Source organism: Populus trichocarpa, chromosome 3, assembly GCF_000002775.5.
Source record: "Populus trichocarpa isolate Nisqually-1 chromosome 3, P.trichocarpa_v4.1, whole genome shotgun sequence".
NCBI classification, from domain to species: Eukaryota; Viridiplantae; Streptophyta; class Magnoliopsida; order Malpighiales; family Salicaceae; genus Populus; species Populus trichocarpa.
The window spans coordinates 19,258,901-19,279,887 of NC_037287.2; the positions used below are offsets into that span (position 1 = coordinate 19,258,901).

The 20,987-nt window shown below is 33.8% G+C and overlaps 1 protein-coding gene across 7 annotated transcripts; it reads left to right on the forward strand.

Moving 5' to 3' along the window:
- Positions 1-1,034: 1,034 nt before the first annotated feature.
- On the forward strand, positions 1,035-18,926 carry LOC7462821 (uncharacterized). 7 transcript variants are annotated; one of them, XM_052451461.1, is made up of 9 exons: positions 1,035-1,448; positions 1,901-2,993; positions 7,799-8,096; positions 15,825-16,069; positions 16,321-16,469; positions 16,558-16,773; positions 17,302-18,019; positions 18,149-18,446; positions 18,533-18,926. In XM_052451461.1, the coding sequence occupies exons 1-9, from the start codon at positions 1,120-1,122 to the stop codon at positions 18,769-18,771; spliced, it is 3,585 nt and encodes a 1,194-aa protein (XP_052307421.1). In that variant the 5' UTR covers positions 1,035-1,119; the 3' UTR covers positions 18,772-18,926. The 7 variants fall into 7 exon arrangements, with proteins under 7 accessions (XP_052307421.1, XP_052307419.1, XP_052307422.1 ...); XM_052451459.1 differs by lacking the exon at positions 7,799-8,096 and adding an exon at positions 15,437-15,734 and having other exon boundaries at positions 1,037-1,448; XM_052451462.1 differs by lacking the exon at positions 7,799-8,096 and adding an exon at positions 15,437-15,734 and having other exon boundaries at positions 1,037-1,448; positions 1,940-2,993.
- Positions 18,927-20,987: the final 2,061 nt, after the last annotated feature.

A 20,987-nucleotide genomic window follows, 5' to 3' on the forward strand; every position in this document is an offset into this window, starting at 1 on the left:
TTTTATCAACAATATATTCTTCTAATAAAAACTTAAGATGATTAAAAAAATATTGAAAAAAAATCATATTCATATATTATTTTTTGTTTTAACAAAAACATGTTTTTCAACTGAAAGTCTTATTTTTTTATTCATGATTTTTTTTAATTTCGATGAAAACAAGTTTTTTTTAATTAAAAACATGGTTTTTTAAATAAAAATTTATTCTAATATGAAAAACAAGATTCAATGATAAGAAAAACGTTTAAATCTTGATTAAAAAAAAAAGAAACAGGAAAAATGTTTAAATCTCAGAATTCAACCAATTAATCACAAGAACATAAAAGTTGATAAAGCCTCGATGAAGAAAGATGAGAAAGATCGAACCTTTTTTTTTTTTTCCTTTCGGATTGCCACTATTGTTCTGTTCTCATTAAGACACCGTTTGACATTGTGTTTGTAACTGTGTCTTATCAGATTTTGAAAAAAAAAAATTTTTTGCTAAAATTGAGTGCGGTTTGTACTTTTTGGATCGTTTTGATGTGCTAATGTCAAAAATAATTTTTAAAAAATAAAAAAACATCATTGGCATGTATTTCGGCATGAAAAGCTATTTGAAAAGCACTCGCAACCACACTGTCAGCTCTAAAAAAAAAAAAAAAAAGATAGGCGAAAAAGATTGCATGACCCTACACATCCGTGGAAAGTAAGTCCATCCGTGTTCCAAAAGTGTTGAACTCTCGACGAAGATGTCCAATAAATAACTTCGGAAGTAAGTTTTTTACAGGTATTTATATTCAATTTTGATTTTTAAGATATTCTTTTGTTTTTTTAAATATTTTTATTTAAAAATATATTGAAATAATATTTTTTATTATTTTTTTAAATTTATTTTAAATATTAACATATTAAAATAATTTACAAACATAAAAATATTTAATTTAAACATTTTTATATTTTTTTTAAATATTAAATCACAAAAATAAACTTGCTTTAATTAAGTATTAAGTAAAGGTTGAGAGGCACTATCACATGCATCGGTGAGAAAAGAAGATCAAGGGAAAAGAGATTTGTAATAATAACGTTAATAACATGGCAATATATATATAGAACCAGCCTTCTTTGATCTTCTTAACGTGAATGATGGTTAGTTACTCTCCATCTTTCTCATACAAAACTGAATCAGAAGATGGGATCTTTATAAATGCTGAATATGCTGAAGAGTTACAATTCCAAGAGGCTCCAACGGCTTCTTTGATCAGTTGTCAAATGGAAAGCAATGTGTCATCATCAACTCCGACCAAGACCAAAATGGAAGCAATTTCAGAACACAGGACTGAACCATCACTGCAAGTCCAAGAAAAGGGTGAATCATCTTTGAGTTCCTGTGACGTTTACCCGGGAAGGAAAGAAACTGATCAGATCATAAAAAATGAGAGCTCTGGTCTGATTTTTTGCGCACGCTGCAGGTCAGTATGTTCTAAATATGAGAATATCCTACAGCAAATGCTTTCATATGAGCTTGTTGATGATGTTACTAAATTGAGCTTTTTACATACCAACAGGCCTTCAGTCCAGTAGAACTTTACTGTGTAAAGTAGTGAGCAGACCTGACTACTTCTGATGAGGAATTAGAATTTTCCATTAAATGCTAAGGTCTAGCATGATAATAGTTTGAATATAAACAAAAAATATCCTCTCAAAGGGTTTAATTCATCCAGATATAACCATTAACTTTCTGGTCAGACTTTACGAATGAATTTTTAAAATGAATTTTCTGAACTACTTGGTTTTCTAAATTTAACTATGATTTATTGAAGTTCAGGAGCTTTTTCATCATTACTTGATTACTTGTTTTTTTTTCCATTAACTGCTTTGTTTTAAGATTTTACTATTTTTTTTGCTTACAACAACTGTGCAGCAAAGCTATCGAGTTGTCAGAAAATCAATGGTCAAGCAGCAAAGAGTTGAGTATGGACATGAATTGTGGAAATGACACTGGCAAGTCTCTCACTGCTGATGCCAGTGGCAGCATTAATAATCCAACTACCATGACTGAAACAGAACCAGTGAGTGGTGGTGCAGCGAAAATCGTTAGCCTCAACTCTTCACAAGATGAGGATAGGAAAATAGCTGAAAGCATAGTTGCTAAACAGGATGGTACTCCACAGAGTCTCAAAGCAGCTGACACAGGTAAGCAAGTAGAAGAGCAAGGAGGTCAAGATGAAATCAACGAAGAAAAGTGTGAATCATCTTTAAGTACCTGTGACATTTGCCCGGAAAGGAAAGGAAAGAGTGAATCATCTTTAAGCATAGCTGCAAAACAGGAGGGTACTCCACAGAGTCCCAATACTGAAACACAGGAAGATAAAGGTGTGGATCAGAATTCAGATATTCCACTTGATATTAATTCTGAATCGCTGCTCAGCGGAGGAAACGGGGGTCCACGACCAACCTCCAGCCATATCAAGAACGTTGCTTCACAATTGGTAGACTGCCCACCTGTGGGACATACAAACAATGGGGAAGGAGGAATTGATTCAGATTCAACTCCAAGAAAGGGTTCAGAAACTGGCCGAAAAGAAAGAGTTGCAGATGACATTCGGAATAATGTTACTGCTGCTCTTGATTATCATGGTGACGCTTATGCTTTGGATGATAACAATAAGAGCATATTGTTCAAGGAATTGGCACCTGAGGATGTCAATGAAACTACGGAGCAGTTTTACTGTCCTGCATGCGCAGAAGTTTCTGATACCATCAAATGGTACCAAGGCCTCCAGGCCCTCATATCACATTCCAAAACCACTGAAGAAATGGCTAAACTCCACCGGAAAATCGCACAGCTCTCGGAAAAGAAGTTTGGCAGAAAGGGAACTTCTGATGGTCCTGCTGGTGAAGTGTCAAGTAAGTGGAAAGGTATAAGAGACGAGAAGAAAGATCGTGAGATTGTTTGGCCTCCTATGGTTGTTGTCAGGAATACAGCAAGCCATCAAGAAGACGAGAACAATAAGGTACAATCATGTTTTCTCCCTCCGATATGGTATGAAATGATGACAAGAGTGGTATTTTGTGTTTGTAACTGAAATATTATTGCTGATTATGATCTAATCAAGTTTTAGCTTGCATCAAATTAAATTTCAGCGGATTGGCATTACAGATCAGGAACTGCTTGACTTGTTCAGATCATATGACGCTATTGAGAACGTTCAACAAGCATACAATTCGCTTGGACATTGTGGGATGAGTATTTTGATTTTTGAGAGCTCAGCTAGAGGCTATTTAGAAGCTGAACGCCTAGATAGACATTTTGCAGATCAAGGAACAGGTAGAAATGTTTGGAATCGAAGTCCACTCTACCTCCTACCTAGTGGGGAGCTCCAACTTCACGGTTACATGGCAGAGGAAAAGGACGTGGATCTCTTCAACCAGTATTCAACAGGTTTTGCTGCTTGAAATGAATTTTTTTTATATAATCATTCTGCAAGAAGATCATATAATAACACTTTGTTAAACTGGTCTGTAGGTGAATCCAAGCTCAAATATGAAATCAGATTGCACCAAGACATGGTCTGTAGGCAAATGCGTGAGGACAATAACCAGCTCATCTGGCTGAAAAAACGGGTAGCTGAAGAGCTACGGCGCGCAGAAACTCTTGAAGAATCAAATGGCATAATGAGGGATAGGAATGCAAAACTTGTTGAACAATTAAAGGGCATAAGGAGGGAGAGGATGGAAAAGGCAAAGAAGGAAACTGATGTTTTGAGAACGAAAATTAAATTGTTGCATGAACGGAACATGGAAGAGGTAATAGTTTTCAAATGCCTATGAACTTATCTCCTGGTTAATGAACGAAATGATAAAGTTAATGTAAGCTTCTTTAGCCACCTTCATGAAATCTAGGGCTAAACCCACCAAACCCTGATTCATTACATGTTTTTTTCTGGTAATTCTGCAGATAAACAATTCACTAGGATCCATGAAACTATGTTAATTATTCATGATGTGAGTTACTTCCATACCAGGTGGTAGGTATGTATCTTCTTCATTCCTCTAACCAGTTCTATATGTTCCTACATTATTTTAATTGCATAATATTTGCATGTCCCTTCAGCCATTTTGACTGCTCTTAACATTTCTTTTCTTAAGATGGATTTTCAAGAAAAACGAAATAAAGATTACTGTTGAAGGAGGAGGTAAAAAGGGAGGGGAACTCGAGAGCTCAAAAGAGGACGAGGAGCATGCAAATGTCCATGAATCGAATGGAAGTCCTTCAAATACTCTGGATGGCAAATACTTGCATTGCTATAAAATCAATCATATTAAGTTGTGAATTTCTTATGTAGCACGATAACTTAGTTTGTGGTATTAAGATTATTATTGTTGTTATTAATTAAGAATCATTATTAATTAAGGAGAAATCTAAATGTTATGCTGCTTTCTATCAAGACTCAGTGGATTGTTTTTATAATGGTGTTTTGATAATAATCAGGACAGATAAGAGGTATTTTTATGATTTAATAAATATAAAATATAATTAAAAAAAAAGTAATTGGTGTATGTGGAGCCTCCCGACAACTAAAAGTATCATTTCCTCATATCGTTAGAATATACACTGACATATTGGGGCGGCATGTTAGTGGTAGCATTCAAACCATGATGTTTTCTTCTTCTTTTTTCTCTTTTAAAATTCTCATTGGCCAAGTAAAATTTTAAAATCATCCTTTTATTTATTGAGATTTCAACTTATTTTTTAATTTTAAATTTATATTCTTAGTCTTTTATAAAATTTTAATTTATTTTTAATTTAATCATTGAATTTCAGTTTATAATATTTTATTTTTTTCATCTATTAATTTGTTTTCATTATCTTTTTTATATAATCTAATTAAAACTAATCTAACTTATTTAAATTGTTCAGTAGATCTATAATCCGAAATGTCCAAACCCATGGCCTGGCGCAGGAACACGGATCTAGTAATCGCTATATGGAGATAATAGTACATAGCAATCAGAGAGGGCATCGCTTTAGAAGTGACTTCGCTTAGAAGAAGTCTCTTCTCACCGGAAACCAGTAGGTCTTCCTCCTTCCCGGCTGGTTATCTAACTTTTTCTAAACTTGTAGGGCCCTCCACTCTTAATTTTCTTTTTCTTTGATTCCCTTTTATCATGGTTTTTTGAATTATTATATATCATAATGCAATCACCACCTTTGTTTTTCTCTTTTTCTTTAGAGAAAAATGGGGATTTTTATATTTACACATACTTTGAAAGATCTTATCATGCATTAATCCCACTTCTTAAGAAACTAGTGACATGACTCGAAACAGTTTAAATAAGTTTTCGTTTATACCATTTATTTATGATAATGTATTTTTTATATTAATTCCTCTCAGCAATGATAGTAAATCATACCATTATTTGCATGGAGGACATGTTTTGCGATTATATACTTTTAATATGATCATTCCATCAATCATCGTATTTGTTATTAGGGCGCTAGTTGAGGAAACGACGAGATGGTCATAGAAATAAGTACTGTTTAGGGATCATATTCGAACAAGAATTATATTAGAAGGACCAAACAAAGACATAATTAATCGCTATATGGGGATAAGTACTATATTATCAACCCAATTCTGTAGAATTTATTCTTATTTAGGCTGGAATTCAATATTCAGTTCTGTTTTGATTAATTGGAATTATCTCGTCCAATTCTTTTGTATCTAAGGGAAGATTTTTTTTTTCTTATTCTGGAGGATGCATGTTTCATTTTTTTCAAATAGTTTTCTTCAAGTGCAGTTTTAGTCCAAATATAAAGAAGAGTCGATGATGTAGCCGAGTTTGTAAAGATTGGTGTTCTTATTTTGATCATGTGGATTTCTTAGCATATACTTTAATAAATTAGTAGAATATATTTAAGTTTAAGAGAAGATTTTGTTGCAATATCATACTGAGAAAATAATTAAAAATGACAATAACAAGAGATATGATTATTGCATCATGCTCAAATCTTTAAGGTGTTGTTTATTGAACCATTAAATCTCCCAAAATTAAATCTAGAAGTTGTTGATCGGGAAAATTTTACTATTTTTCATAGTTATTTTCTAATCTTTGTCAGTTTTTTCTATTCTATAAAAGGCATTGTATATTTTTTAAAAAGACAAATTTGGGTCATATCTTTATTTCAAAACAAAAAAAAGTTTTGAGATTCTCTGTATTTTAACCCTAATTCAGTTTATTTTGCTTCTTGTTGTATTGTTATGCTTCAATCTATATAATTAGTTTCACTAACCAACCACTTACCTATCATGGGACTCATTTTTCATATTTTACTAACTATCTCGCCGGAGATGTCCCTCAAATAACTCAAAAATTATTCGTGAATCCTTGGATTTTGGTTTTAGGGCTCCAAATTCATCCCCTTCGTGATAAAAACAAAAAGGATAGATGTTTAAATCTCAGAACTCAACTAATAAATAACATTAATATGAAAAATCGGTCAGTCCTCAATGAAGAAATAAAAGAAATGATCGGACTACTCCCTTTTTTTTTAGACTGCCACTATTATTCTCTTTCCTTTAAATGATAGTAAAAAGCAAGGGGCGAAAAAGAATGCATGACCCTACACACGCCTCCTTGAATGTAAAGCAAGTCAATCCATGTTCCAAAAGTGGTGAACCCTCGAGGAAGTTGTCCAAGAAACAACATCCGAAGCAAGTTCTTGATAGACATTTATTTAAGTAGAGGTCGAGAGTCAAAAGTACATACATTTGTGAGACAAGAAGATCAAGGCTGAAGAAAGAGATTTTGTGAAATAACATGGCAAAAAAACAAGACCTCTTTGATCTTGTAAACGTGAATGATGGTTCCTCTCCATCTTTCTCTTACAAATCTGAATCAGAAGATGATATTTTGCAAGAAACTGCTGAATTTGCTGAAGAGCTCCAGTTACAAGAGCCTCTAAAGGCTTCGTTGGTCAGTTGCCCAATGGCAAGCAATGTGTCATCATCAACTTCGTCCAGGACCAATATGGAAGCAATTTCAGAACAAGAAATTGCTGATGCCAGTTGCAGCAATAACAATCCAACTCTCATGACTGAAACAGAAGCAGTTAGTCGTGGTGCAGCGAAAATTATAAGTCACAATTCAGCACAAGATGAGTGTAGGAAAAGAGCTGAAAGCATTGCTGCAAAACAGGAGGGTACTCCACAGAGTCCCAATACTAAAGCAAAGAAAGATAAAGGTGTGGATCCGAATTCAGACATTCCACTTAATGTTAAATCTGAATCGGTGGTCAGCAGAGGAAACGGAGGTGCATTGGATGATAACAAGAAGAGCAGATTGTCCAAGGAATTGGCACCTAAGATTGTCAATAAACCTATTGAGCAGTTTTACTGTCCTGCATGCGCAGAAGTTCCTGATACCATCAAATGGTACCCAGGCCTGCAGGCCCTGATATCACATGCCAGAAAAACCACTAAAGGAAAAAGGGCTCAACTCCACCAGAACCTAGAAAAGCAGCTGACAAGGAAGTTCGGCAGAAAGGGAACTTCTGATAGTTCTGGTGGTGAAGTGCTAAGTAAATGGAAAGGTCTAAAAGATGAGAATAAAGATCATGAGATCGTTTGGCCTCCTATGGTTGTTGTTAGGAATACAGCAAGCCTTAAAAAAGACGAGAACAATAAGGTACAATCATGTTTTCTCCCTCAGATATGGCACGAAATGATGACAAGAGTGGTATTTTGTGTTTCTAATTGAAATATTATTGCTAATTATGATCTAATCAGGTGTTCGCTTGTATCGAATTAAATTTCAGCGGATTGGCATAACAGATCAGGAACTCCTTGATTTGTTCAGCTCATATGAAGCTATTGAGAAGGTTCAACATGCATGCAATTCGAATGGACATTGTGGGATGAGTATTTTGATTTTTGAGGGCTCAACAAGAGGCTATTTAGAGGCAGAGCGCCTGGATAGACATTTCGCAGATGAAGGAACTGGTAGAAATCTTTGGAATGAAAGTCCACTCTACCTCCTACGAAGTGGGGAGATCCAACTTCACGGTTACATGGCAGAGAAAAAGGACGTGGATCTCTTCAACCAGTATTCAACAGGTTTTGTCTGCTTGAAATGATTTTTTTAATATAATCATTCTGCCAACAGATCATATAATAACATGTTGTGTAAATTGGTCTGTAGGTGAACCCAAGCTGAAATATTTAATTACATCATACCAAGATACGGTCGTGAACCGAATCAGGCAAATGAGTGAGGACGATAACAAGCGTATCTGGCTGAATAACAGGGTAGAACGTCTTGAAGAATCAAATGGCATAATGAGGGAGATCCTGTTAAAGGTAATGAAGGAAATTGATATTTTGAGAAAGGAAAATAAATTGCAGCACGAACAGAACATAGAAGAGGTAATAGTTGTCAAATGCTTGGGGACGGATGTCTTGGTTAATGTAAGAAATGATAGAGTTCATGTAAGCATTTTTGGCAACCATTTAGAAATCTAAATCTAAACCCGCCAAACCCTGGCCCCTTACTTTCTTTTTTCTGATAATTCTGCAGTTAAACAATCACTACTATCCATAAAACTGTTAATTATTCCTGACATGATACCTAGCGGTAGGAAAGTACCTTCTGCATTCACTTTTAAATGTTTTTACAGTATTTTAATTGCATAATGTCTGCATGTCCTTTCTGCTATTTTGAGTGATCTTAACAATTCTTTTCTTAAGATGGGTTTTCAAGGACAAATTTTCGAAGACAGCCAAATAAAGACTAATGTTGACGAGAGAGGTAAAAAGGGAGGGAATCTTGAGAGCTCAAAGGAGGACGAGGAGCACGGAAATGTCCATGAATCCAATGGGAGTCCTTCAAATACACAGGATGGCAATTCCAGGTACTTAACTGGCATCTTCATTGCAAAATATAAATCTCATATTTTCCTTTCAGTGGGGCTCTCTTCATTCCATCATTTCTTGCTACAGAGTGCCGGAAACTGCCAAGGCCAAAGGGAATGAAGTGAAAGAAAAGGAAGTAGCTGACACGGGTAAAGCTAGTAGAAGAACAAGGAAGAAGACAAAATGAACCCAAGGAAGAGGAAGACTGCAGATCTAAAGAGTTCGAATGTGAAAGCCTTGCTATCAATCACAAACTTTCTTTGCATTTTAGGAGATTAAAATGCAGAGAAATGCACTGTGCTTACCGGTATTGCTAAATATCAATTATATTGAGTTGTGAATTCTTGTGTTGCACGATAACTAAGTTTGTGGCTACTAATTTTCCTAGAACTAGTATCAGAGTTCCCTGAGGAACTGTGGCATTTGTATGTGTTGTTCTTGGATGTTTGATTACTGCCAACTACTAATTTAGCAGTTAAAGATTATATCTGCCATGCCCATGATGTGGATGAAGGTTTGAAAGGTGTGCTAGACTTTTGAATGAGCAAGTATTAATTTAGTCCAGGCACTTTTATCAATATGATAGCTTAGTCCCTCTAGTTTCAGAAACCATAATAGTCCATCATTAATTCCTTAAAATCTCCACTAATTTCTTTGAAATTTACCAGACTTTCCCATGTTTCTTTCAATTAATATATAGTCCAAAGGGTATTTTGGAAGGAAAAATAACTAAATTGATGGCAACTCACATCTTATTAATGAACTCTTAAAGAAAGGACTAACTTGTAAAGGGGAATAAAATACAAGGATACAATGTTGGATTTATTAAACAAGAAGGACTAACCAGTTATTTTGCTAAGCACGCTGGGATTGAATAATTTACTCTTTTTAATTAGGGGAAACTATTTAGTTTGAGTGGCTCTCTTTGAAAGTTTTTTATTGAATTTTTGTGTCAATGAAAATAAATATTTGAAAGAAATCCAACTATTTAAATTGTAGACAAAAAATAATTTTTTATATTTTATTTTTTGATGATTTCTTTTTTATCAACGGTATATTTTTATTTCAATAAAAATTTAAGGTAATTAAAATAAATTTTCATAAGAACTCAAATTTAAATCAACTTAAAAAAACGAATTCATGTATTATTTTTTGTTCTTACAAAAGCATGTCTTTAAACCAAAAATCTCATTCTTTATTCATGTAAAAACAAGTTTGAGAAAAACAAGTTTTTTTTTTTTTTAAACATGATTTTTTAAATAAAAATTTATCCTAATATGAAGAAAAAAAAGATTCAATGATATGAAAAAAAAATTTTAATCTTGATACACTCAAAAAAAGGAAAAATGTTTAAATCTCATAACTCAATCAATTAATCACTATTATTCTATTTCCATTAAAAGAAAGAAAAAAAACATGAGAAAAAGAGTGCATGACCGTACATCTCCTAGAAAAGCAAGTCAATTAATATTAATATTGAATATTAATTATAAAGATTGTTTCTATCATAATTAATGTTGTATACAAAATAATAAATTAAAATCTTCACGTAGTATTTTCATAGATATTAATATCATATAAAAAGACGATTCCATCAACATTTAATGTTTATTTACTATAATCTCTTATTATAAATTCAATGATTTATTCATTATTGAAGTCTTTTAAAATCAACAAAACATACTGTTTTGCAAGAATTGAGATTTTTGCCACTAATTCTTTGTCCCCCGACTCCTAAAAATGGAATATTAAGATAAATATGTAATCAACTATTATTCAAACACTCAAAAACTTAATTTCTCGAGCTTATTGGATTCTAGAATATCATTACTATCAAATAGGATATGAGTTCGAACTGTTTTTGCAGAAGCAGTGTTGTAAACATTGTTGGTTGGATATTTCAATTTCTTGATAGATTTAGAAATGTTGAGTTCATGCAGTTTTCTTTGAAGCTTGGATGTGAAACTCTTCCGTGCCTTTTTGGCTGGTGGAAGCCTCAAATTCAGGCAAGACATGAGCGCAGAAGGAGATGAACAAGAAAGGAAGATAGAAGCGTTTATGTCCTGATCAAGATAGTGTTAAAACTTGTCCTTTATAAAAAGAGCAGATAAGATACGTTCTTTTTCCACTGGAATTTTTTTTAAAAAAAGGTGATTTATATTTCATATTAATGTTTATTAATGTAATATTGATATTGAGGTGTTTAATCATGTTTTTTAAATCTTTTTATTTTTAAAAAAATTTTAAGTTAATATTTTTTTTAGTGTTTATATTAAAAATAAAAAATTTTATTTTTATATATTTTTAAATAAAAAATATTTTAAAAAACAAAATCTACCACGCAACCTATTCTTACTTTAAGCTAATTTTTTTACTTAAAAATACAAATACATACAGTAGCAAGCCCGTGGGTAACGAGAAACTTTCTTGAGAGAGCTATAAATGGGCTCGCTTGGTTCTCACGCTATTACAAGATGGTAGAAGCTAGAGAAAATAACCAGTTTAGCATTGCATTGGCAGTATATTGTTTTTTTTAATAAAAAAACTTAAGATAATTCAAATAAATATTTATAAAAATTCAAATAATTTAAATTAAGAGAGAAAAAAACGTATTCATATTGTATTATTTTTTGTTGTAACAAAAAGAAACCGAAACTCCCATTTTTTATTCATGTAATTTATTATTTTTTTAGGAAAACAAGTTTTTTTTAAATTAAAACATGATTTTTTTTAAAATAAGAATTTATCCTACTATGAAAAACAAGATTCAACTATATGAAAAATTATTTAAATCTCAGAACTCAACCAATTAATTAATCACAAGAATATGAAAGTCGATCAAGCCTCAATGAAGAAAGATCGGACCTTTTTTTACCGAATTGCCACTATTGTTCTGTTTCCATTAAAAGAGAGGAAAACAATAGTGGCGAAATAGACTGCACAACCCTACACCTCCTTGACTAGAAAATGCCATGGAAAGCAAGTCGAACCGTGTTCCAAAAGTGTTAACCTCTCGAGGAAGTTGTCCAAGAAACAACTTCAGAAGTGAGTTTCCTGAATCTCCATCTCTGCCCGGGATGTCAAAATGAACTGCTCAGCTCTTTCGTCAATTCCTTGCATTCGAGGAGATGCAAATCCCAAAGACTACCGCATGTCATCCGCTGCACAGCCTCTTTCCCCTATATTGACCTCATCTTCCATGCTCATTCCTGCTGGCGCTGCTGCTGTAGCTGCCTGGTGATCAATAATCTTCATGGTCTTTGTAGTTGGCGGAAACTTAGCCACCAACTCGCTACTACTGACAGGCTCTCGAAAGAGCTTATCAATATATACAGGTGCTGATTCTTTGTGGACATATAGCCAAAGCGGCTGCTACGTTGTTTAAAAAGAAGTGCTCGAGGCAGGTATACAAGCCGCTTTCTGTTTCCATCACGTACGTTTCTGATCAAATAGGATATGAGGCCGAACAGCTTTCGCAGAAGCAGTGCTGTTAATACTGTTGGTTGGATATTTCGATTTCTTGATATAGATTTGGACACGTTGAGTTCATGCAGTTAATTTGCTTTGAAGCTTGGATGTGAAACTCTTCCATGCCTTCTCGGCTGGTGGAAGCCTCAAATTCAGGCAAGACATGAACGCAGAAGGGGATGAACAAGAAAGGAAAATGTGAGCGTTTATGTCCTGATCAAGACAGTGTTAAAACTTGTGCTTTATAAAAAGAGTAGATAAGATTCGTTCTTTTTGCACTGTATTTGTTTGTCTAAAGGGTGATTCTTATTCGGTTTGTGCCATAATTTTTTTTGGACTCTTTATTCACGTATTGAAATCTAATCGTATTTTTTAAAATTTTTGAATTTTTTTAAAAAATTTAAATTAATATTTTTTTATCGATTCAATGTTTCAAAATTAAAAATAAATAAAAAACATTATTTTAATATACTTTTAAACAAAAAAAAATATTTTAAAAATCAATCTCTCACATACTATATACCAACATAATCTTAGTCCTTAAGCTAAATTTTGTACTTAAGAATACAAGTAGATCCTATTGCATACGTTAGCAAGCCCAGTGGGTAACGAGAAACTTTTGTTGAGAGAGCTATACATGGGCTCGCTTGGTTCTCACGCTGTTACAAGATGGTAGAAGAGAAAATAACCAGTTTAGCATTGGATTGGCAGTATATTGTTTTTTGAAAAAAAAAAAAAGATTAAGGTAATTAAAATAAATATTTATAAGAATTCAAATAATTTAAATTATGGAGGAAAAAAAATGTGTTCATGTATCATTGTTAATATTCAATGATATGAAAAATGTTTAAATCTCAGAACTCAACCAATCAATCACAGGAACATGAAATTCGATAAAGCCTCAATGAAGAAAGATCGGAATTTTTTTTCGGATTGCCACTATTATTCTGCTTCCATTAAAATAGTTGCGAAAACGACAGCTTGACCCTACACCTCCTTGACTAGAGAAGGCCGTGGAAAGCAAGTCAATCCGTGTTCCAAAAGTGTTAAACTCTCGAGGAAAGTTGCCCGAGAGAAAACTTCAGAAGTAAGTGTTTGATAGACATTTAATTAAGTAAAGGTTGAGAGGCACCAGTACGTCCATTTGTGAGAGAAGAAGATCAAAGGGTAAAGACAGATTTTGTAATGATAAGTTAACAACATGGCAACAAAAGTAGCCTTCTCTGGTTTTCTTAAGGGGATTTATGATCACTTTCCATCTTTCTCACGCAAAACTGAATCAGGAGATGAGATTTTGCTAGATCCGGTAGATGCTGAATTTGATGAAAAGTTACTGTTGCAAGAGGGTCTAAAGGCTTCTTCGATCGGATGTCAAATACCAAGCAACGTGTCACCATCAACTCCGTCCAGGACCAATATGGAAGCAATTTCTGAACACGAGGTTGAACCATCATCCTTAAGTTCCTGTGACGTTTGCCTGAAAAGGAAAGAAACTGATCAGGTCATAAAAACGGAGAGCTCTGGTCAGATATTTTGCTTAGGCTGCAGGTCAGTATGTTCTAAATATGAGGATATCCTACAGTTTGCTATATGATCTTGTTGATGATGTTGCTAAATAAAGCTTTTTGCATATATAGCCTTTTAGTCCAGTAGAACTTCACTGTGTAAAGTAGTGAGGAAACCTGACTACTCTACTGATAAACTGACAAGGAATTAGAATTTTCCATTAAATGCTAAGGTAAAACATGATCATATCTTGAATATAAACAAACAATATCCTCTCAAATGGTTTAACTCATCCAAATTGAACTATTATAACCTCTCCTAATATTGCTACAGAGTTTCCTCTTTCCGATCATACTTTACGAATGAATTCCAGGAGTGATGCTTCTTAAATTCTCCACATTTAGCCAGCAACAATTTACATAAAGGGAAAGAGATATATGAATTTTTTTTTTTCTGTTATTAAAAAGAATGATTTACTTCAGTTCAGGTTGGATGTTCAGTTAGGCAGAATTTTCTTTTAATTTTTGTTTTCCGAAACAGAAAAGTTTGTCATTACTTAGTTTTTTTTTTTCATCAACTGCTGTGTTTTAAAAGCTGACTAATTTTTTGCTTACAACAACTGTGCAGCAAAACTATCAAATTGTCAGAAAATCAATGGCCATGCAACAAAAAGTTGAGTTTCGACATGAGTTCTAGAAATGACACTGGCAAGTCTCTCACTGCTGATGACAGTGGCAGCAATAATAATCCAACTCCCAAGACTGAAACTGAACCAGTTAGTCGTGGTAAAGCGAAAATTATTAGTCTCAATTCAGCACAAGATGAGTATAGGAAAAGAGATGAAAGCATTGCTGGAAAACGGGAGGTTACTCCACAGAGTCCCAATACTAAAGCACAGGAAGATAAAGGTGTGGATCAGAATTCAGACATTCCACTTAATCTTAATTCTGAATTGCTGGTCAGCAATGGAAACGGAGGGGCTTTGGATGATAGCAAGAAGAGCAGATTGTCCAAGGGATTGGCAATTCCACTTAATCTTAATTCTGAATTGCTGGTCAGCAATGGAAACGGAGGAGCTTTGGATGATAGCGAGAAGAGCAGATTGTCCAAGGGATTGGTACCTGTGAATGTCAATAAACCTATTGAGCAGTTTTACTGTCCTGCATGCAAAGAAGTTTCTGGTGACATCAAATGGTACCAAGGCCTGCCGGCCCTGATATCACATGCCAAAGCCACTGAAGATGGGGGTAAACTCCACCGGAAACTCGCACATCTGTTGACAACGAACTTCAGCAAAAAGGGAACTTCTGAAAGTTCTGCTGGTGAAGTGTTGAGCAAATGGAAAGGTCTAAACGATGAGAAGAAAGATCATGAGATCGTTTGGCCTCCTATGGTTGTTGTTAGGAATACAGCAAGCCTTAAAAAAGACGAGAACAATAAGGTACAATCATGTTTTCTCCCTCGGATATGGCATGAAACGATGACAAGAGTGGTAGTTTGTGTTTGTAACTGAAACATTATTTCTGATTATGATCTAATCAAGTGTTTGCTTGTATCAAATTAAATTTCAGCGGAGTGGCATAGCAGATCAGGAACTCCTTGACTTGTTCAGCTCATATGATGCTATCGAGAAGGTTCAACAAGCATACAATTCGGATGGACATTGTGGTATGAGTATTTTGATTTTTGAGTGCTCAACAAGAGGCTATTTAGAGGCAGAGCGCCTGGATAGACATTTTGCAGATCAAGGAACAGGTAGAAATGTTTGGAATGAAAGTCCAATCTACCTCCTACGAAGTGGGGAGCTCCAACTTCACGGTTACATGGCCGAGAAAGAAGACGTGTATCTCTTCAACATGTATTCAACAGGTTTTGTCTGCTTGAAATGAATTTTTTTTTTTAACATAATCATTCTGCCAACAGATCATATAATAACATGTTGTGTAAATTGGTCTGTAGGTGAACCCAGGCTGAAATGTGAAATCAGATCATACCAAGAGATGATTGTGAACCGGATCAGGCAAATGAGTGAGGACAATCACCAGATTATCTGGCTGAACAACAGGGTAGCTGAAGAACGAAGGCATGGAGAACTTCTTGAAAAATCAAATGGCATAATGAGGGAGAGCCTGAAAAAGGCAAGGAAGGAGATTGATATTTTGAGAAAGAAAATTAAATTGCAGCATAAACAGAACATGGAAGAGGTGATAGTTGCCAAATGCTTCTGAACTTTATGTCTTGGTTAATGTAAATCAGAACCTTGACCTTTTACTTTCTTTTACTGATAGTTCTGCGGTTAAACAATCACCGCTATCCATGAAACTACGTTAATTATTCATGATGAGTTACTTTCATATTCCTGACCTGATACTTGGCGGTAGGGTAGTACCTTTTAATCCTTTATCTGCATGCCCCTTCAGCTATTTTGACTGATCTTAACAATTCTTTTCTTAAGATGGATTTTCAAGGACAAATTTTCAAGGACAGCCAAATAAAGATTATTCTTGAAGAAAGAGGTAAGAAGGGAGGGGATCTTAAGAGCTCCAAGAAAAATGTCCGTGAATCGAATGGAAGTCCTTCAAATACTCAGGATGAAAAATACAGGTACATAACTGGCATCTTGATTGCAAAATATAAATCTCATATTTTCCTTTCAGTAAGGTTATCTTCATTCCATCATTTCTTGCTACAGAGTGCAAGAAACTGCCAAGTTCGAAGAGAATGAAGTGAAAGAAAAGGAAGCATCTGACACAGGTCAGCTACTAGAAGAACATGGAGGACAAGATGAACTCAAGGAAGAAAAGTGTGAATCATCTACAAGTACCTGTGAGATTTGCCTGGAAAGGAAACAAACTGATCATATCATAAGAAATGAGACCTCTGGTCAGATATTTTGCTTAGGCTGCAGGTCAGTATGTTTTCGATATGAGAATATCCTACATTAAATACTTTGTCAAGATTTTATTACTGCCAGCATGTCTTTATTATATGAGCTTGTTGATGATGTAACTAAATTAAGCTTTTTACATACCAACAGGCCTTTGTCAAGTAGAACTTTACTGTGTAAAGTAGTGACGAGACCTAACTATTTTACTGATAAACTGATAAGGAATTAGAATTTACCATTGAATGCTAAGGTCTAAACATCATTATAGCTTGAATATAGTCAAACAATATCCTCACAAAGGATTTCTGACAAGTTTCCACTTTCCAGTCAGACTTTACGAATGAATTCCAGGAGTGATGCTTCTTAAAATCTCCACATTTAGTCAGCAATAATTCACATAAAGGGAAAGAGATATATTAACTTCTTTTTCTATTATTAAAAAGAATGAGTTACTGAGATTCAGGTTCATTACTTAATTACTTGGTTTTTTTTTCATTAACTGCTGTGTTCTAAGTTTTGACTAATTTTTTGCTTACAACAACTGGACAGCAAAACTGTCAATTTGTCCGAAAATCAATGGTCATGCAGCAAAGAGTTGAGTATGGACAAGGGTTCTAGAAATGACGCTGGCAAGCCTCTTACTGCTGATGCCAGTGGCAGCAATAATAACCCAAGTCCCAATACTGAAACAGAACCAGTTAGTCGTGGTAAAGCGAAAATTATTAGTCTCAATTCAACACGATATGAGTATATGAAAGGAGCTGAAAGCATTGCTGCAAAACCGGTGGGTACTCTACAGAGTCCCAATACTAAAGCACAGGAAGATAAAGGTGTGGATCAGAATTCAGACGTTCCACTTAATCTTAATTCTGAATTGCTGGTCAGCAATGGAAACGGAGGAGCTTTGGATGATAGCAAGAAGAGCAGATTGTTCAAGGGAGTGGCACCTGTGAATGTCAATAAACCTATTGAGCAGTTTTACTGCCCTGCATGCAAAGAAGTTTCTGGTGCCATCAAATGGTACCAAGGCCTGCCGGCCCTGATATCACATGCCAAAGACACTGAAGAAGGGGGTAAACTCCACCGGAAACTCGCACATCTGTTGACAACGAACTTCAGCAAAAAGGGAACTTCTGAAAGTTCTGCTGGTGAAGTGTTGAGCAAATGGAAAGGTCTAAATGATGAGAAGAAGGATCATGAGATTGTTTGGCCTCCTATGGTTGTTGTTAGGAATACATCAAGCCTTAAAAAAGACGAGAACAATAAGGTACAATCATGTTTTCTCCCTCGGATATGGCATGAAATGATGACAAGAGTAGTATTTTGTGTTTGTAACTGAAATATTATTTCTGATTATGATCTAATCAAGTGTTTGCTTTATCAAATTAAATTTCAGCGGAGTGGCATAGCAGATCAGGAACTCCTTGACTTGTTCAGCTCATATGATGCTATCGAGAAGGTTCAACAAGCATACAATTCGGACGGACATTGTGGTACGAGTATGTTGATTTTTGAGGGATCAGCTAGAGGCTATTTAGAGGCAGAGCGCTTGGATAGACATTTTTCTGATCAAGGTACAGGTAGAAATGTTTGGAATCGAAGTCCACTCTACCTTCTACCTAGTTGGGAGCTCCAACTTCACGGTTACATGGCAGATAAACAAGACGTGGATCTCTTCAACGAGTATTCAACAGGTTCTGTCTCCTTGAAATGTATTTTTTGAACTTAATCATTCTGCCAACATATCATGTTATAACATGTTGTGTAAATTGGTCTGTAGGTGAACCCAAGCTGAAGTATGAAATCAGATCATACCAAGATATGGTTGTGAGCCGAATCAAGCAAATGAAGGAGGACAATAACAAGCTTATCTGGCTGAACAACAGGGTAGCTGAAGAACAAAGGCGTGCAGAACGTCTTGAAGAATCAAATGGCATAATGAGGGAGAGCCTGGAAAAGGCAGTGAAGGAGATTGATGTTTTGAGAAAAAAATTAAATTGCAGCAAGAACAGGACATAGAAGGGGTAATGGTTTTAAATTAAAGTGGCCACTGTGTGTGTTGTTCTTATATATATATATCTGCCATGCCCATGATGTGGATGAAGGTTCGTAAGGTGTGTTAGATTTTTGAATGAGTAAATATTAATTTAGTCCAAGCTTTTTTATCAATATAATAGCTTAGTCTCTCTAGTTTCAGAAACCATAACTTAGTCCGTCATTAGTTCCTTAAAAGCTCCATTAATTTCTTAGAAATTTACCAAGCTTTCCTATGTTTCTTTCAATTAATATATAGTCAAAAGGGTATTTCTTGAAGGAAAAATAACTAAATTGATGGCAACTCACATCTTATCAATGAACACTTAAAGAGAGGACTAACTTGTAAAGGGGAATAAAATACAAGGATACAATATTGGGAGCTATCCCTTTCTTTTCTGGGAAATGAAGATGGTGGTTGGTGTTTCTGAATCCATTATTTTTTAGAATTTGACTATACATGAAATTTCTCCAATTTCTACGATAAAATCATTAAACATTGTTGTTCGAAAAATAAATCATATATATATTGAGAGAAGTATAGATGCCATTGTCCCATTTGGCGACCAAATTTTTTTCTTTGAGGGAAAAAAAAAAAGAAATGAACTACATGGGTGATACTCGATATTTCATTGGCGACCTAATTTTTTTTTAATATAAAACAAGGATGTAAAGGTGATGTAATTATTTTTAAAAAAGCAAAAAAATAATCAAGATTTTGGTCATTATCTGATTTAATAAACTCAATTAATTTAAATAACAAGAATAATAAATACAATAATAATAAAAAAATAAAAAAATAATTGATAATAAAAAAAATGTTCATGCAACACCAATGTTTTTAAAATATATATATATATATATATATATATATATATATATATGAGATTCGAGTAATTGATTTGACTTAGTTCAATAAACTCGGTTAATTTAGTAATATGATTAAAAAATATTGACAATAAATAAAGTAAAAATAATAACAATAATTAATTATAAAAAAATAAGTTGTCAATATAATACTCGAAGAGAAAAACAAATAAAAGTCTATTGGAGACTAACTGTCGCTCCGCCATAGACACCACTTCACCACTAGAAAAAGTTCATTAAGACGGTTACAATATCATCGTGAAAGGCTGCACGATGACACTAAAAACAGCCGCATGCATTGTAAGAGCAATAACCGGAAAGCAAACCCAACAAAATATCATGAAATGAGCATTTCATGCTTATATTTAATAAATTAATTTAATTTAATAATAAATAGATTTTCTCTATAAAAAAGCTAAATTTAACAAAGGATAGCAAATAAAAATACTCAGATAACACATGTCATTTTCAAAACTAGTGAAAATTCCTATAAAAAGAAAAAATAATAATAACGGAGTGCAATCCTCTTTAAAATAAATATCGAAGGATGAAACTGAAAAAACATGAGTTTTAAAAAAAAAAAACCATCAAACTCAGACAGATCTTCTAAACCTGGGTTAATTCTCCAAACTCACAATCCATAAAATCTTAGACCCGAACTTAATCAATAAGCTCAATTTCAAATCAATTTAATGTTGAAAAATAAAATCATAAAGATAATTATAAATTTAAAAAAAAATCAAAGTAAAAAAAATAACAATCAAAAGAATAAGAACAGAATCTGACAAATAAAAAATCGAAGGAGGATGCAATTGAAAAGGAATTCAAATTCTATAAATTATTTCCAATAAAACAAACAATAATCAAAAGAACATGAATGAAACCTAAATGAAAAACAAATTGAAATGTTGTTTTTAAAATTTAGAGGGTTAGACATGGAAATCAACGAGGAGAGAAAGAAAAAAATATCATTAACGCTAAACCGGAAGATTATTTGATACATGCGCTATCTAGAGATGAAAGGATAATCGAGACAATTCAAATACCGCTTAGTAAGCCACCATTTGGCCTTCCAAACTTATCGCATGCACTACTCGAACAGTGCAAGAAGAAACCAAGCACTGATATCTGCAATGGAAGTATCAACCACTTTTTTGTTGATATTTATATTTATTAAATGATTAAACTTTCAGTTAACTTGATTATAATAAAGAAATTTTTATGAAAATACAAAAAAATATACCGGTTAAAGATATTTTACTTGCAAGGGTATATAAGATATTTATTATGTTTTAAGAAGTCAATTGATGAATAAGCTCCTGCAAGTTTAATTC

Bases quoted from the DNA above. Each gene is read 5' to 3' on its own strand.
- LOC7462821 (XM_052451461.1), top strand. From the start codon at position 1,120: ATGATGGTTAGTTACTCTCCATCTTTCTCATACAAAACTGAATCAGAA. The intron at 16,470-16,557 runs GTACATAACTGG...TTCTTGCTACAG, and splicing joins ACTCAGGATGAAAAATACAG to AGTGCAAGAAACTGCCAAGT. The intron at 16,774-17,301 runs GTCAGTATGTTT...ACAACTGGACAG, and splicing joins ATATTTTGCTTAGGCTGCAG to CAAAACTGTCAATTTGTCCG.